General features: G+C 45.2%; 1 protein-coding gene across 1 annotated transcript in view; it reads left to right on the plus strand.

Annotated features, from left to right (window-relative positions):
• The window catches only part of LOC138443456 (caspase recruitment domain-containing protein 8-like), a 47,664-nt gene that overhangs the window by 17,186 nt on the left and 13,279 nt on the right, over positions 1-17,199 (plus strand). Inside the window, exons 3-12 of the mRNA XM_069595945.1 lie at positions 484-515; positions 2,405-2,449; positions 9,849-9,890; positions 10,235-10,264; positions 13,629-13,673; positions 14,801-14,848; positions 15,007-15,053; positions 15,150-15,199; positions 15,727-15,944; positions 16,058-16,308. Of these exons, the coding sequence (XP_069452046.1) occupies positions 484-515; positions 2,405-2,449; positions 9,849-9,890; positions 10,235-10,264; positions 13,629-13,673; positions 14,801-14,848; positions 15,007-15,053; positions 15,150-15,199; positions 15,727-15,944; positions 16,058-16,308 (808 nt within the window). The remainder of the gene's footprint in view (positions 1-483; positions 516-2,404; positions 2,450-9,848; positions 9,891-10,234; positions 10,265-13,628; positions 13,674-14,800; positions 14,849-15,006; positions 15,054-15,149; positions 15,200-15,726; positions 15,945-16,057; positions 16,309-17,199) is intronic.

Raw genomic sequence — 17,199 nt, forward strand, 5'->3', positions numbered from 1 at the left:
GAAGGACCAGTTAATTGAATGGGGGAGCTGTCCAGGCCCTTGATTTCCTGGAAGTGCTCTATGGGAGGGAGGAGGCTGGAGAAGCAGGTGAGAAGACCTTGGAGCATGCGGGCGAGCAGCCCTCTGTAGGAACCAGGAGGAGGGACTGGAAGCCAGTGTGGCGGGGCGAGGTGGATGGATGGGCTGGAGACGTGCGGTGTGGGGATTCAGCGCAGTGACCCTGTGCGCGGTGCTGCTGGTACCCAGGGTGTGAGCGGACCGGCAGGGCTTCACTTGCACACTTCAAAGTCACCTCTATCCCTGTGGTTTTGAGTCTGATTGGAGTGGGGAGTGAGGGGGCAGGAAGAGCCTTGAGGAGGGAGAGAGTTATTCCACCTGCCAACATTTCTGGAGAAACATAGTATGATCATTTTGAAGACTTTCATAATTATTTGTATAAAATTAGTATCCGTTTATAAAACTGTTTTTCTCTTCTTGTTCTAGTGATGATCACCAAGGTTCTTTAGAAGAAAAAGGTATGAACTCTAAGTCAACATTGAGTAACTGAAAAACTTAAGCTGCACGGTGTGGAAATTTGCATTTTTAGAAAATGATTTCTTTATTCATTTTATTTATGGGCTGCAATTGCCTCATTACATTCATGCAGTCACCAGCTTACAGAAATGTGTTGAAATAATCAGTAGGTTAGGATGATGAGATAATGACAGTTTTTCAGAAGTTTCTTTAAGATTATTTGTCAACAGATATTTAAAACAATGAAATGTAAAGAATTCATACCTTTGTGGTTTTTATAACTTAAGAATAGAAAACAAATAATCTTACATCTCTTTCCTTTTAAACTCTGCCTCTAATGTTCTTTTTAACCTTATTTTAAATTTAGTAAAATAAGAATAGAGAAGTATTGTCAATGGAATTCTATAATTGTTCTATGCACGAGCAGATATTTTCTTTAGTACTTCAGTGTTATCATCAATTCTAGATACTTAATGAAAATAGCAACACCTAATTCTGTCCCTGAAACTGGATCAAGTAAAACCTCTGCTGTTAAAAGAAGGTCATGGTCTAGGTTTAGGGGTTGCTGAGGCTTGAGTCCCTTCTCTCAGTTTCTCTCTCTGACCAGCAAAGTACTGGCGCCTTCCTTAATTTCATATTGTCCTAATTTCGTTTGTCTATTGCATGGTCTTCCTTGTCCTCACACATGCTATGGGCTAGGACATGGATTTTCTCCTAATTTCTGCAGAGTGCCCATCGCACAGTGGACAGTAAGTCAGCGAAGGGACAGTAGTCTCTGTCTGCACCGAGCGGAAGCAGTCAACCAGTAATTGAGCCCCTTCTGTTCACCAGCCTGGCATGGGTGAATGTTCCAGACAAATGAAATGGAAGAGTGCTAGGTCCATGAGCCATCTAATTGAGCATGGCATAAATACAGATGAGGGGCATGGTAACTAAGTGGCAGTCCTTCCCTACACAGAAATACTCTTGCTCTAGTTGATGTTGTTGGTAACTTCTGCAGCAGTTACCCCTTCTCCTTTACTATAATATCTCCATTCCCATGCACCTACACGGGCCTCAGCTCTTATCACTTCATCGCTGAATCTCTGCAGCAGAGTTTTAGACTCTCTGGAGTCTAATGCATCCTGAACAACAGTACCTCCCGCCCCCTCTCTCCGCTGCCTCCCGCCCAAAGTCCTCCAGCATCTTTGGGAACACCACGGCCCATTTCAGCTTGAAGCACTCATGTAATTCTGCATCTCCACGTCATTCCCTGTAGGAGAAACACCCCCCAAGGCCAGTTCTTCTCAATTGCGTTTGAAGTCCTCCCTAGTCTGGTCCCAACTTATCTGAATCCTCACCTCTAACCTGTCTGTGTCATTTCACTAAATCAGTGATGGTTGTTTGCATGAGTTGACTGTTCAGTGGGAAAGGACTCTGAGTCTTTTCTATAGAAACACCATCATTTGCTCTTCAGTTACAAAATCTAAAACCAGGTGCTTTTTTTCCCTTTCTGGTGTCAAGTTACTTAATCACCAGGGATGTTTTTAGAGAGCAGCTAAGTTGATCAAAGAGTGCCACTCCTTTGGCACAGAACCAAGAGGTTGCCAGGGACCCAGCCAAAGGTCATTATAAAGTTTATTGGCTTTCTGTTTGCCTTCTCTTGGAAAAGGCTTAAGGTTGCTTGGTCTAAATCTTTTATCCTTTGAGAATATGGCCTTGCTTACCATTGGTAACTGGGTGTTAATTTGACTTTCAGTGCTGCTTTGGGTTTAAAGAGGTAATTCAGTTTATAGAAGAGGATACTTCTGTTATTTTTGGTTTAGCATTTTTTTTTTACAAAAATGAACACAGTCTTCTATTTTATCCTGGTATTTATACTACTAAACTTGATTTCTTTCTCAAAATTTAGATTTCCCCAGCCCCAACCTAGATACTTCAGGGGACTCTAAATCAGGTAAGAGATATGATTAACATTGGTAAATGCCCCAATGAAATTTTTATAAAATAGCCAATTTATCTCAAGATAAATAACAATTAATTTTTCTGTTTTACTTCATGCAATCTGTATGAAAGATAGGAACTTTCATTTTTCTACTTGAAAGAGCTGATTAAATTTTAAACTTTCATGGTTACCTAGCCTAGTGAAATCAGTAACTTAAAATTCAGTGATGAAGCTGTGCTTAATGAAACTGAGAATTTATCTGATGAGGCAACTGGACCATTTTCTAGATTGGTTTCACTAACCTAGTACAGGGTCCTCTGCGAGCCAAACCAGGTGGTGGATACTTGGCTGGGGTAGTCCTGGGAGGTTTCCCTGAGGAGGTGATGGTTGACTTGAACTCTGAAGGATGCATTACGGTAACAGCGCAAAGGTGGGGACAAGAGTTATCTGAGTTCAGAAGACTTGCAGGTGTAAATGTACATGTCCCCATGTGGGAAAGTGCACAGCGCTTGTTTGCAGAGACTGAAGAAGGTCAGATGACTAGAATCAGAGAGTGAGGGGAAGGGTGGCAGGGCCAAAGTGTGTCTGTAGAGACAGGTGGGGGCTGGATTTCATAGGACCTTTGGGTTAAAAAATCTTTTCTCCAGAGTAGATGTACAATGCCCAATAAGCACATGAAAGATGCTCAATATTATTTCAGGGAAATACAATTCAAACCCACAGAAATATGCCATTTCACAGCCACTAGGGTGGCTACAATAAAAATTGTCAAGGATGTGGAGAAATTTGAACCCTCATACACAAGCTCAACATTCAGAAAACTGAGATCATGGCATCCGGTCCCATCACTTCATGGGAAATAGATGGGGAAACAGTGTCAGACTTTATTTTTGGGGGCTCCAAAATCACTGCACATGGTGACTGCAGCCATGAAATTAAAAGATGCTTACTCCTTGGAAGGAAAGTTATGACCAACCTAGATAGCATATTAAAAAGCAGAGATATTACTTTGCCAACAAAGGTCCGTCTAGTCAAGGCTATGGTTTTTCCAGTGGTCGTGTATGGATGTGAGTGTTGGACTGTGAAGAAAGCTGAGCGCCGAAGAACTGATGCTTTTGAACTGTGGTGCTGGAGAAGACTCTTGCAAGTCCCTTGCACTGCAAGGAGATTCCAGCCAGTCCATTCTAAAGGAGATCAGCCCTGGGTGTTCATTGGAAGGACTGATGCTGAAGCTGAAACTCCAATACTTTGGCCACCTCATGTGAAATGCTTTTCCAATGCTGACTCATTGGAAAAGACCCTGATGCTGGGAGGGATTGGGGGCAGGAGGAGAAGGGGACAACCAAGGATGAGATGGCTGGATGGCATCACCGACTCGATGCACATGAGTCTGAGTAAACTCCGGGAGTTGGTGATGGACAGGGAGGCCTGGAGTGCTGCAGTTCATGGGGTCGCAGAGAGTCGGACACGACTGAGCAACTGAACTGAACTGAACTGAACTGAACTGAACTGAACTGACGCTGCTGATGGAGGCTTCCCCAGTGGCTCAGTAATAAAGAACCCTCCTGCAGTGTAGGGGATGCAGAAGATGTGGGTTCAATCCCTGGGTTGGGAAGATCCCCTGGAGGAGGAAATGGCAGCTCACTGTAGTATTCTTGCCTGGAAAAAACCACCAGAGGAGCCTGATGGGCTACAATCCATAGGGTCACAGAGAGTCAGACACGATTGAACACCCACACCCACCCACACTGCTGATAGGAATGTAGATTGACACAGCCACCTGGGAAAACAGTTTGGTAGTCCTCAAATAGTTAAAGATAATTGCCATTTGACCCAGCAGTTTCTCTCCCGTGCATATAGCCAAGAGAAATGGAACCATATCTCTACAAAAGAACTTGTGCACGAATGTTCACAGCAACATTATTCATGATATTTGAAAGTTGGAAACAACCCAAAAGTCCATCAAGTTTTAAACTCATAAGCAAAATGTGGTGTACCCATTTGTGTTTATTTGCTGCGACTGCTGTAAGAAAGGGCCATAGACTGGGGAGCTTAACCAGCAGAAGTATGTTCTCTCACATTCTGGGGGCTAAATGTGAGTCAGGATGTTGGCAGGGTTGGTTCTCTTGGAAGACTAGGAGGGAAGGTCTGTTCTAGATTTCTTTCCTGGCTTTGTAGGTAGCCATCATCATGATCTCATGATGTTCTCCCTGTGGTGTGTCTCTGGGTCTGAATTTCCCCTTTTTGTAAGGACACCAGTCATCTTGGATTAGTGTCCACCCTGATGACCTCATTTTACGTAAAAGTAAATACTTCTGTGAAGACTGTATCTCCACATAAGGTCATATTCTAAGGTGGATTATGACTTAAAATGTGAAATTTTTGTTGGACACAATTCAATATTATAACACCATACAATGGAATATTATTCAGCCATAAAAAAGAATGAAGTGGTGATATATACTACAACATGGTGAAACCTTGGAAACATGCTCAGTGAGAAAAGCCAGGTACAAAAGCCCATCTATTATGTAATTCCATTTATGGGATTTATCTGGACATTTATGGAATGTCTAGAATATGCAAATCTATTCAGGCAGGAAATAGAGTATTGGTTATCTAGGTCTAGGGGGAATGGGGACATTGAAAGTGGTAGTTAAAATGTACAGGGGATTTTAGGGGATGTTTAAAATGAAAAATTGATTGTTGTGATGGATGTACAGTTGTTGTTGCTGAATTGCTCAGTCATATCCGACTCTTTGCGAACCCATGAACTGTAGCCTTCCAGGCTCCTTGGTCCATGGTGCTTCTCTAGGCAAGAATGCTGGAGTGGGTTGCCATGCCCTCCTCCAGGGGATCTTCCCAACCCAGGGATCAAACCCAGTTCTCCCTCATTGCAGGCAGATTCTTTACCGTCGAAGCCACCAGAGAACTGTGAATATATGAAAAGCTATTGAGTTGTACACTCTGAATTATGTAGTGTATGGACCTCAATGTGGGAGACCTGGGTTTGATCCCTGGGTTGGGAAGATCCTCTGAGGAAGGAAATGGCAAATGGCAATCCACTCCAGTATCTTGCCTGGAAAATCTCATGGACAGAGGAGCATGGTAGGCTCCTACAGTCCATGGGATTGCCAAGAGTCGGGCACAACTGAGCAACTTCACTCACTCACTCACTCACTCACTCAAGGTTGTTATAGAAAAATAAAAAAAGTTATATCAGAAGAAAAAAATTCAAAGCTTGTCATCCAGGAAAAAATCCATGTTTTCTTGAAAAAACTTAAGCTCAAAAAAGTCACAGAAATCACAGGGCCATTTGTCCTGAACCATTTTCTGGGACTGTGGTCTTTGCATGCTTGATTTACTCCTGTGATTATGTGCAACAGAATATATTTAGGACAGACAAGTAGCAAAAGTTGTCCCTCTAATTTGTTTCCTGCCCTTGTCATTTCTGAAAACAGGGCCACCTGGCAATCTTGTTGCCAGATGGGAGTTTTTATCTTTATATCTGGAAGATTAAGTATGAAGTGAAAGTGAAAGAAAGTGAAAGTGAAGTCGCTCAGTCGTGTCCGACTCCTTGCAACCCCATGGACTATAGCCCACCAGGCTCCTCCCTTCCATGGGATTCTCCAGGCAAGAATACTGGAGTGGGTTGCCATTTCCTTCTCCAGGGGATCTTCCCTACCCAGGGATCGAACTCAGGTCTCCAGTATTCCAGGCAGATACTTTAACCTCTGAGCCACCAGGGAAGCCCAAGATTAAGTATATTTCCCCCTTTTTCATCAAGGTAATTTTGTACTGGTTTGATGATTACATCAGTTATCTTTATGAGGTTTCCGTGTTGCTAGTTACTAAAGAAGATTGGTCCCTAAAGTTGTGCTAAGTACCCTTTGGTTTTAATGTCAAATAAAAAAGTAGGAGAAAGATGGTTTCGTAATATGCGACCAAAATGAAGATTAGAAGGAGACTGTGCAAGGACCGCTGTCTAAGGAAGGGGGAGAAAGCCTGCTGCTGGCAGCAGTGTCTGAAGTTGAGAGTTAAAAATGCTTGAATGCAGAGTATGGTAGGTAATTCAGATTCTCGGGCTAGGGGAGAGACACTTCAGATCAGAGTGGGGTGGAGCCTTCTCAACTGGATAAAGGGAGGCTGGTCAGGAAGTGTAGGTGGGAATCCCCTGGTGGTCCGGTGGCTAGGACTCCACACTTCAATGCTGAGGACCGGGCTTCTAGCCTGGGGAAGGCACGGGGCCTGGGATTTCAGTTTGCCTGCTGCCACGCTTCCTCTGTTCCCTTTCTCACCTTTCTGTCCTTCCTTTCATTTTTTTTTTAAGGTTTATTTTTAAAAGTTTTTAAAAATATAGTGGAATGAAGTGGGCCAAAGGGGTGTAGGTTTCGTCTGCATCTAGGCTGGCATTCAGGACAGCTGGGTGTGGTGAAGGTGGGACCCACCAGGGTGAGAAAATGAGAGAAAAGAAACTCAGAGTTGGGGGCTGTTTGCATGCTAGCTTCCCCAAACAGGGATCCTGCTGCCAGAGCTCTAACCTGTGCAAACGTGGGGAGGGTTTAGGGCTGGGGGTAGCAGGCTTGGGCTGGCCTGTTACTAGAGTTTAGGAGTGTGACCTGTTAGTAAAAATCGCTACCCCTTAAACATCGTGACTACTGTGTATGAGGCCCCGGGCTGGTCACTCTTCACAGACATCTTATTTAGTTCTCAAATATGTGCCATGAGACAGAAAGATGGTCCTGGGGGCTTGAGGGGGCAGGGAAGCAGAAATAGAATAAGGAGTCTTAGGCCCCAAACCAGAGGGAAGGTGAATTGAAGGGATGGCCCCAGACTGCGTCCCAGGGACCTGGAGCAGAAGGTGGGCCTCACCTGGGGCTGGCCCAGGCAGAATTACATCCCTGCAGAGGTCCTAGGGGCTTCCTAGGTGACGCTAGTGGTAAAGAACCCGCCTGTCAATGCAGGAGACATAAGAGATGCAGGTTTGATCCTTGGGTCAGGAAGATCACCTAGAGGAGGGCACAGCAGCCCACTCCAGAGATCTTGCCTGGAGAATTCCATGGACTGAGGAGCCTGGCTATAGTCCATGGGGTCTCAGAAAGTTGGACCCGACTTAGCACGCATGCGCGCACACACATACACCTAGAAGTCCCATACTGCGAGGGAACTGGCAGAGTAGAGACATGGTAGGGGCTGCTCAGCTCTTTAAATCTGGGCAAAGCATTTGTTCATTCACACAGTCATCACTCATGGAGCATCTAGGGATGGGTGTGGGGGGATCAGGGTGGTGAGACACTTCTCATCTGACTTGGTGCGGCAGAGGGAGTCGGTCAGCAGAAGTGACTTTGGGCTGGCTTCTCATGGATACCCTGGGGTCTGGAGGTGGGGTCTGGGGAAGGGCTATCCAGGCAATGGGGTGGCGTGTCTGAGACTTGGAGGAAGGAGTGGCAGTCACGCTGGGTACAGCTGGGGGAACGAGGAAGTGATTATGGTGGGTTGGTTTTAGTCCATGGTTCTCAGCCCTGGCTGTACATTCCAGTTATCTGGGGCCCTTTACCACAAATGCTAGCCCCGATTAGTTAATCAGTAACCCCCAAGGAAGCCAGAATCCCAGGCATGGCTGGGTGTGTGTGGAAAGCTCCCTAGGTGGCATCAGTGTGCAGCCAAGGTTGAGAACCATAGCTCTGTGCTTCGAGCCCTGGAGGACCAAGGCCGTGTCTTACCACTTCTGATCTCCCAGCCCCTGCTTCAGTGCCTCGCCTTCCACTCAGGTGAAACTGCCTCCTCCTCCCCTTCTTCCCACTCATCCTATCCATCACCAGCTCCTGGGTGTTAAACTGCTGAAGCAATAAGAAGCATGTTTGCAAGTGAAACAGCATGGGTAAGAATGCCAGTTCAAGCTGGACTACCCAAGTTGATAGCTTCCACTCCCTGGGTGGAGAATAGGGGTAGTAGGGCTGGTGGTGGTGGTGGTCTTACATAAGGAAATTAACTGCCCTCAGCCTGCCTCATTGGGCAGTTGTGAGGGCTAATGTGTTAACATATGTAAAGCTCTTACATAAATATATGTAAATATAGATGTGCAAAATGAGTACATAAAGGTAGTTGATGAATACATGTAAATGAGTAAGTATATATACTGTATAGTGCCTGGCACATGGTGAACTCCCCAGAAAAGCTGCTCTTAGCTGCTCTATTATTGTTCTCATTTTTAATATCAACTCTTTTCTTTCCTCCATATAGCTGTTGCCCGTCCTTGGTTTTGGTTGGTAGTGTGTGTGTATCGAGGGACGATCTGAGAATCATATTAATAGCTTTCCACACACTTACTCAGGGGATCCCAAGCAGGGTGAAGCAGGAGGAGCAGTTGAAGAGGGCGGGTGAGGGAGAGCGAGGTGCCTCCGCTTGTCTGGTCTGTCAGGAGCAGGTCAGGGCGCCCTTGGAGGTGGGGGTTGGAATCCGCTTTGGGAGGTAGGTGATAGGCCCTTATGGAGCTCTCAAGGTAGGAAGAAGGCTGGGTGTGTGTGGGAAGTGGGGCCTGGGTATTAGTAGTTGGGTGGGCTTCCCTGGTGGCTCTGATGGGAAAGAATCCGCCTGCAGTGCAGGAGACTGGGGTTTGATCGCTGGGTGGGAAGATCCCGTCGAGGAGGGCATGGCAACCCACTCCAGTATTCTTGCCTGGAGAATCCCTATGGACAGAGGAACCTGGCGGGCTACGGTCCATGGGGTGGCAAACAGTTGGACACGACTGAGCACGAAGCACGCACAGTAGGGCAGATGGAAGACATGCAGAGGTAGGTGGAGAACCAGAATAGATGGGAGAGCTGTGTGGACAGGAAGGGCTGGTAGATGCCGGTACCTCTGGGAACTATGGATCTGTCCCATGGGTCTGGGGTTAGTGGGCCTTTGGGGACATTGGGGAAAGAATTCCAAGCTAACTGTGGGAACAGAAGCCTGATTGCAGTGGACAGACGGGCTGAGTTGGGGGTGAGGAAAGGGAGGGAACATTCTTGGGGTGCTTCAGGGAAATGGCATTTTGCATTACAGATTTCTGCACTGTTGTATCATTGAACTTGTGCATGGAACCTTCTAGATGCACAGTGCAGAGGCAAGATGGGAGCAGTAGAGGCAGGCCAGGCCGGATGAGACTTGGATGACACCCAAATAAAGTGGTTATTGCAGCCAAAGTATGATTTGGGCTCATATTTAAGTAATTAAAGTATATTTCATCCAGCTCCAAAGAAAGATAAGCCTTCTTTTTCGTAAATCAGACTAGTTTGGGACTCAGAATGGAGTAAAAGGAGGTGATTAGTTGAGTTTGGGTCTGTTTTATTATATGTATAATTTTAAAAAATGGTTCCTACTTTTTTATTCATTGTGTGCTTCTGTGTATCCTTTTTTTTTTTTTAAGGTGAGGACAGCAGTTTTGAGAGCGGTTCTGAAGCTGAATCTGGTGAGTTATCTGTGTATGTTTTTCTTTAATAACAGAATTCTAGTTAAACATGGACACCTTTATTTTTATTTTAATGTAAAGCCCATGTCACTGATATTGCTTGAGGACATAGTAATTACAAGTGTCCTTTTGGTGAAGTACTGAAAAGTACTTACATGGTAAATAATTTCTAGTTGGCAAGTAAAGTGGCAAAACAGGATGAGCTGAGGAAGAAAGACAGGAAATGGTTGCTATTGGTGAGAGGCAGACACTTTACCTATTCTTCCATTAGCCTGTGTGTTTTTTTCTTAGTTGTCATATGAATTTCATATGACATTATTTCAACCTTTTTTTTTTTTTTGTAGATAATGAGGAGGCAAAACCAGAAAAAACAAGTGAGTATATCCTTCCTTCCTCTGACTTTCTTTTTTTGTTACTGAAAGGAAGAAAGAACGATAGGCTTTGAGATTTTTAAGTTGCAAGTTGCTTGTTCGTGATCTTTTTCCATGTCAGATTGGGCTCAACACTGGGAAATGAATAAGCATTTTGAAAATTTGAGCTCAGTACACTTGGAATACAAGGGATGTGTTCCTGGTCTGCACTGATGCCAAGACTCTGCGTGTGCGGCTTTGCTCTGTGGTTCCCAGAGGAGAAGAGATTGAGGGACTGACCAAAATCTACAGCCACAGTCTCTGCTTTCTCCCGTGGTGGGCGCTGCTCACAGTTAATCACAGACTAGACTGTTCACTGCTGAAAATGTGGTACCATTTGTGGTTTAAAGTTTCTGGCTTGCTGTTCTGGCTGTTTATGAACATCTTGAGTCATGAAACCACTTTAAAGACATAGATTCTAAATATAAAATTTGCTTTTGGTCTAAAGTTTCGTGAAATACTTAAGTTGCATGACTAAGCCTTTATTTTAACTGATTTTATTATGCTTTAGGATTTTTTGCCCTCCCAGTTCTTAGAATATAATCTGCTTATGAACACAAATACTTAACAAGGCAGTCAGGGGGTGTCTTTATAATATTTTAAAATAAATGAAGTCTTTTCACTCAGAAGTCCTGTATTTAATCTAATTCTCTCTGCAGTTTCCCAGTGGGGAACCCATGAAGGTAACTGTAAGCTCCTTGCAGTCATGTTGTGTATAGATAAGAACCTGTAGTCATTTCTGTATCACACTCATGCAGTTGATGTCACCATCTGATACCCATAAGGAATAATGTATGCCAGCCTTTCTACTTCCAGTCCTCCTTATACATAATAAGGGTTATTTCATCCAATTAAATGCAATCAGAAGTCCAGCCTCCGTAGCTTGGACTAGAATAGAAATGAAGTCAGAGGCTGTTTCTTGGGATCTGTTCTTTGTTGTTCCTGGTTAATAACTGAGTAAATGGCCATGGAGACAGGGATCCAGAGGCAGGGCCCCCAGGGTCCTGGCAGCCAGGTTTGGCCCAGGGCCTCGTCAGGGTGGCAACCAGGTGGAAGGCATTTGGAGTCCGTGAAGCTCAAGATAGGCTCAGATCTGGATGGGAGGCTCGAGTCAGTGCTGTCAGACAGGGCACATGTAGGTCAGGGAGCTGCTGGACCTGGCCCTTGGCCATGTGAGACACCTGGATGTCCAAGGCTGTCCACAGGGCCCTGCCTTTCCCGGAGGTTAGTCTCTTTGTTAAAAGACCTTTTATCCTCCACCTTGGGGAAAAGGTCAAAAAGATACCCCCCATTCACTACCATTCTCAGGTCAGATGGGAGGACCAAATAGGCTACCCTGGGATGCTTGCTTCTCTCTGGGTGGGCCAACTGGCGGTGCAGGCCCACCTGTCATCCTTCTGATTGGATATACCTTCTGTTCTGAGCCCTGAAGTCACCTGAATCGCATGGATTAAAGAGAAGCCGAGAGTTATGTATTGGAGAGAAGTGCATCAGTTTCTCTGCTTTGGCTGGGAAGACCTGGTGGGAGACTGTGCTGGGCGGTTAGGCCAGCACTAATAACTGGTTAGGCCAGTTATTAGTTCTCTAATAACTCGTTTTCTCAGTTCCCCAGGCAAATCGCAAGACACAAAAACATGGGATGTGGGTGAAATGCAGTGTAGATGATAGTCATTAAATAATAAGAATTTTGTGATGCTTTTTAGGATAGCAACTGTGGAATAGGATTGAAAGATTTTCTGGTGCAGGACTTGGATCGGTGTTTCAGAACCTTCAGATCTATGGTATTCTGAGTCCAAAATTCTGAATACGTTTAGTCTCTATTTTCTATTTCATTTTAATGCTGTTTTTTAAATCTGGTTCTGTCTTGCAACCCCTGGTCCCCATGTAATGTCCTGAGAGCAGGCAGCTTGTGTAGCAAGGACTGGAGCCAGGGTCCTGGGGGCGCGGAGAGGAGGTCCACTGCTTCTGGGCATTGGTGGTGGCCTGGACCTTCCATGTGTGCTCAAGATGCCTGTCTTACTAATGGGACTCATCCTCCCAAAGGTTCTTCAGATCTTTCAAATATAAAACCAAGTATTCAACACATTAGGTCATCTCCCAAGTGAAAGGTTATTGTCTGCTTCAGAATTATTAATGTTTTTGAGTTTCACACATCACCCATAGCAAAATAATAGCTAGCACTCACTGACTGCTTGCTGAGTACCAGACGCAATCCCTCAGTTCAGTTCAGTTGCTCAGTCGTGTCCAACTCTTTGCGACCCCATGAATTGCAGCACGCCAGGCCTCCCTGTCCATCACCAACTCCTGGAGTTCACTCAGACTCACGTCCATCGAGTCAGTGATGCCATCCAGCCATCTCATCCTCTGTCATCTCCTTCTCCTCCTGCCCCCAATCCCTCCCAGCATCAGAGTCTTTTCCAATGAGTCAACTACCCATAATTTAATTTTCTGTCTTTCTGGGGAGTGGTATTATGTTAATTCTCATTTAACAGATGAGGAAGGTAATAGACAAAGATTTCGTACGTAACTAAAGAGCCTAAACTCATGCAACTAGTAGCCAGTGTAGATAACAGGAAAATTCACCACTGTTCCCTTTCATAATGTATTTTTGTATTCTGCGATTCTAGTCATTCAGAAAATGAATGCTTACCAGGCCCTGGGATTAGTCCTTGTGAAACTTACATTCTAGTGGGGAGAGAGACAGGAAGCAGAAACACTGAGCTTATCATGGGTGAGGTGGTGAGCAGTACCCTGATGAGCATGAAAGGGGGAAGAGATGTGTCAGGCAGGCCCTGCTTTGGGAGAGAGGTGGGGCGTCATGAAAGCCGCTCTGATAAGGTGACATTTGAGCAGAGACAGCAGGGATGTGACTGGGTGAGCAATGTGAATATTCAGCCTGGGAGACAGTGATGCAAAGGGCCTGAGGCAGGAGCATGCTTTGGCGTGGAGAGTGGTTCAGAGTGACTGGAGGGCAGTAAATGCAGGGAGGCAGACCAGAGGCGAGTGGTGGGGAGCCAGTGGAAAGAGCCCACGTGCTAAATCAGAGACTCTTACAAGACAGTTCCGGCTTAAACATGCCCAAAATCAGACGTCAGTTCCTCTCTTACTGCTCCGCTTATCTCTAACTATACTAACCTGAAGGGCTGATACCAGTCAGGCTCTGTCTTGGGGATAACGACTCCGGCTTAGTTACCGACTTCTGACCACTCTGAGGGACTCTTCATTGGGGCCTGCGGCTGTCCAGCTGAGACGCTGGTCTAGCTGAGGAGTGACTGGTGAAGAGCTCGTCCATGACCACCTGTGCCCTGAGCTCTTTTTGTCTCCGCAGATGGGGAACTAGGAGAGTCTTCCACCGAGGAAGCGTCTGCTCAGGGTAAGAGTGAGGCAGTGCCCTTGCCCTCTTATCTCCTCTAATGTATCCTGTTCACCCTGTGCCTGTGTGAGATGAGAGAGCTATTGTTTCAGTGTCAGAAGATCAGCTAAAGACTTAATGTGCCAACATGGGGTGCATGGAAACTTTCACATTCAAGCTTATTTTCCTGCTTCATATCAGAGGTCCCCAACCCCGGGGCTGCTGTCTAGTACCATTAGGAACCAGGCCACACAGCAGGCGGTGAGTGGTGAGCTAGCGAGTGAAGCTTCATCTGTATTTACAGCCACTCTCCATCACTTGCATTACCGCCTAAGTGCCACCTCCTGTCAGATGAGCGATGGGCTAGCGAGCGAAGCTTCATCTGTATTTACAGCCACTTTCCATCACTTGCATTACCGTCTAAGTGCCACCTCCTGTCAGATCAGCGGTGGGACAAGATTCTCATGGGAATACAGACCCTACTGTGAACTACCCATGGATCTAGGTTGCCCACTCCTTATGAGACTTTACTGCCTGATGATCTGATTCTGCCATGTGATGTGTTATATAATTATTTCATTATATATTACAATGTCATAAAATAGAAATGAAGTATACAATAAATGTAATGCACTTGAATAATCCCAACCCACGCCCCTCCCCCCACCGCCCTCTAGTCCATGGAAAAATTGTCTTCTGTGAAACCAGTCCCTGGTGCCAAAAAGTTTGGGGACTGCTGCCTTATACCTGCAGCGAGACTCACAAACAGAATGTGTCATGTATTACCGAATCCACTCAAAGAGATGTTTAATATACGTTTAAGGTTCCTGTTGGGCTTGCCCAATGGTAAAGAGTCCGCCTGCAATGCAAGAGACACAGGAGACCCGGGTTCAGTCCCTGGGTTGGGACCATCTTCTGGAGCAGGAAGTGGCAACCCACTCCAGTATTCTTGCCTGGAGAATCCCATGGACAGTGAACCTGGCAGGCCTCAGTCCATAGGGTCCCAAAGAGTCAGACACGACTGAAGTGATTTAGCACAAGGTTCTTATTGGTGTGAAGCTGGGTGTGTGTGTGTAGGGGGGGGCTGGTTAACTGATTTACCCTGTGACTGACTTATGCCAATACATGTGTGACAATATCTTTTACAGTTGAAGAATGGGAGGATAAAGAATTGCCCACACAGCATTATAATTCAGGTATGAACTTACATTCTCCAAAATAGTCTCATTATTGCTGAGGGGGCCTATATCTTTGGATTTTGTGATATGGTCATATCATATATATTTGTCAAAAAAATTTTGTCTGAAAATGCCTGTCACATTCCTGCAAGTAAAATTTTTTCTCTATCATTTAGAATCTAATAAGATCCAAGCTCACTGTGAACACTGTAATGCTGAAAATGTGAGTATGTTTTTAATTATAAAGGATGATTCTTTAATTTGCTTTATTTAAGAAAATGACATTTACTTATATGTTATATCTGTGCTTTTTCTCCAGAAACACAATGAACTCGTGACCCCCAGGCTTCTTTCCCGAGGACAGTTTTTGTGAGTCATTGGGAATTGAGGAGACATGATACCATTAGTAATTTATCTGCCTATGTAAAAATAACCCCAAGTTGGGGAAACACAAAGCAGCATAACTTAACTTCACACATTTTGTGTTCTTTCTTGGATTGTTTTCTTTTTATATATATATATAATTTTATTTATTTGTTTTGGCTGTGCTGAGTCTTTGTAGCTGTGAGGGCTTTTCTCTAGTTGTGAGGAGTGGGGGCTACCTTCCTGTGGCACACAGGCTTAGTTGCTCCGAGGTAGGTGGGATCTTCCCAGATGAGAAATCAAATCTGTGTCTCCTGCACTGGCAGGAGAATTCTTTACTACTGAGCCACCAGGAAAAGCCTTAGATTGCTTCCTTTGATTGTGATGCTGCTTCAAAATGTTATGGAGTTCCCTCAGTGCTTTTGAGTGAAATTAAACAACAAAATAAAATGAGTTAAAAAAATTTTTTTTAAAGAAATCCTCTCCTACACAAACATCAGGACTTGACAGGTGTTCTTCTCTGTCCGATGCAGGCTGAAGGTGGATGGAGAGGGAACTTACCAGTGTACGGAGACTGGTCTGATATTTGAGGTTAACAGGAAAGTTGATATCAAGTATTGCGTCTTGTCCTGGAGCAAATATTCAGACCTCATTGAGAAGCCCTGGGCCGTCGGTGGACCCTTGTTTGATGTTAAATGTGACCCGCTCTGTCTTACCTCCATTCAGTTTCCACATTCCCTCTGCTTGGGTCGTGAGTACTTGTTTGCTAAAAGTTTGATTGGCGTGTGCATGTGTGGACGTGTGAGAGTATGTGTGCAACCTATGCAACGCCCGGAACACTAATTCACCTTCCTGTGTTAACAGACCGAGATACCAACATGACGTTCAAAGTCTTCCATGTTAAAAGTACTGGGGCCTCATTAGAATATACTGTGGACCATTCTGCAACCCACGTCAAATGGCGTGTGAGCTCTCTTTCTCCTGTGGGACCCGTTATTCAAAGCGAAGAGACGGTATTCCACCACGGGGCGGTGATTCTGTACAAAGCCATCGACCATAACCCGTCCTTGTCTTTCCGAGTGTACGTAGCAACCAATAATGAATCCTTCATCAAGGTAAAGCCAATGAAAGTGAATACTAAATGTTGAATACTGTGTGTTCAGACTTTATACAAGGTCTGGGTGATGTCTGTTGATTTAAGATCCGGGTGTCTCTGTTGGTTTAATTGTCTCCCCATGGTGGGTCTGATGTCATGCTCACTCACAGAAGTTATAAGATCAGTGCCAGGCCCTCAGAGCCATGGAACATGGGTGTTTATACATGTGAACAGCGTCGGGAGGAGAGCAGATAGGAAAATAGCTCTCTAGAGGTGGGTGTGGCATGATCCAGCAGGCCTGGCCTTGGAGACGGTTGCCTAGAGAACAGCCAAGGCCATCTGTTCTCTACAGCCTTGCTGCTGAACATGTGATTTGGGGACCAGGGAACCAGGAGCGGCTGGTTGCCGTCAGCAAGGGTGCTCCTTAAAATGCCAAATCTCAGCGTCGCCCCGACCTGCAGACTCAGAGCCTGCCCTGCTTAGTATTCCCAGGTGACTGGGACATTACAATTGGTGAGGCACCTGCTCTGGATATACTGGGGGGCCGTTTCGGGTCTTTGGGTCAAACATAGGGAGACTGGAGATTCCTCCTTGGCTTAAAGCTCTGCCAGTAAGACATACCTCATTAGGGTAACTCATTCCAGAATAATTTTTTGGATAAAAGTTGACGTTTGGTTCATGGGTTCAACATTCTGGGTTTTGTAGCAGCAAATATTCATGAAGCACCCAGTATGTTTAAGGTAGAATGACCTGAGGGGAAGGGTTTGGATATTCATAATGGAACCCGTTTGCCAGAATGCAGAATAAATCTATGTTGTGGCCCATGTTCTGAACTATATCATTGAAAACAGAGGATCGAATCTCCGTTTATACCCTGACTCACTGTCAGTACAGTTATAATGACTTAGAG

The sequence above is a fragment of the Ovis canadensis genome, chromosome 1 (assembly GCF_042477335.2).
Source record: "Ovis canadensis isolate MfBH-ARS-UI-01 breed Bighorn chromosome 1, ARS-UI_OviCan_v2, whole genome shotgun sequence".
Taxonomy (NCBI): Eukaryota; Metazoa; Chordata; class Mammalia; order Artiodactyla; family Bovidae; genus Ovis; species Ovis canadensis.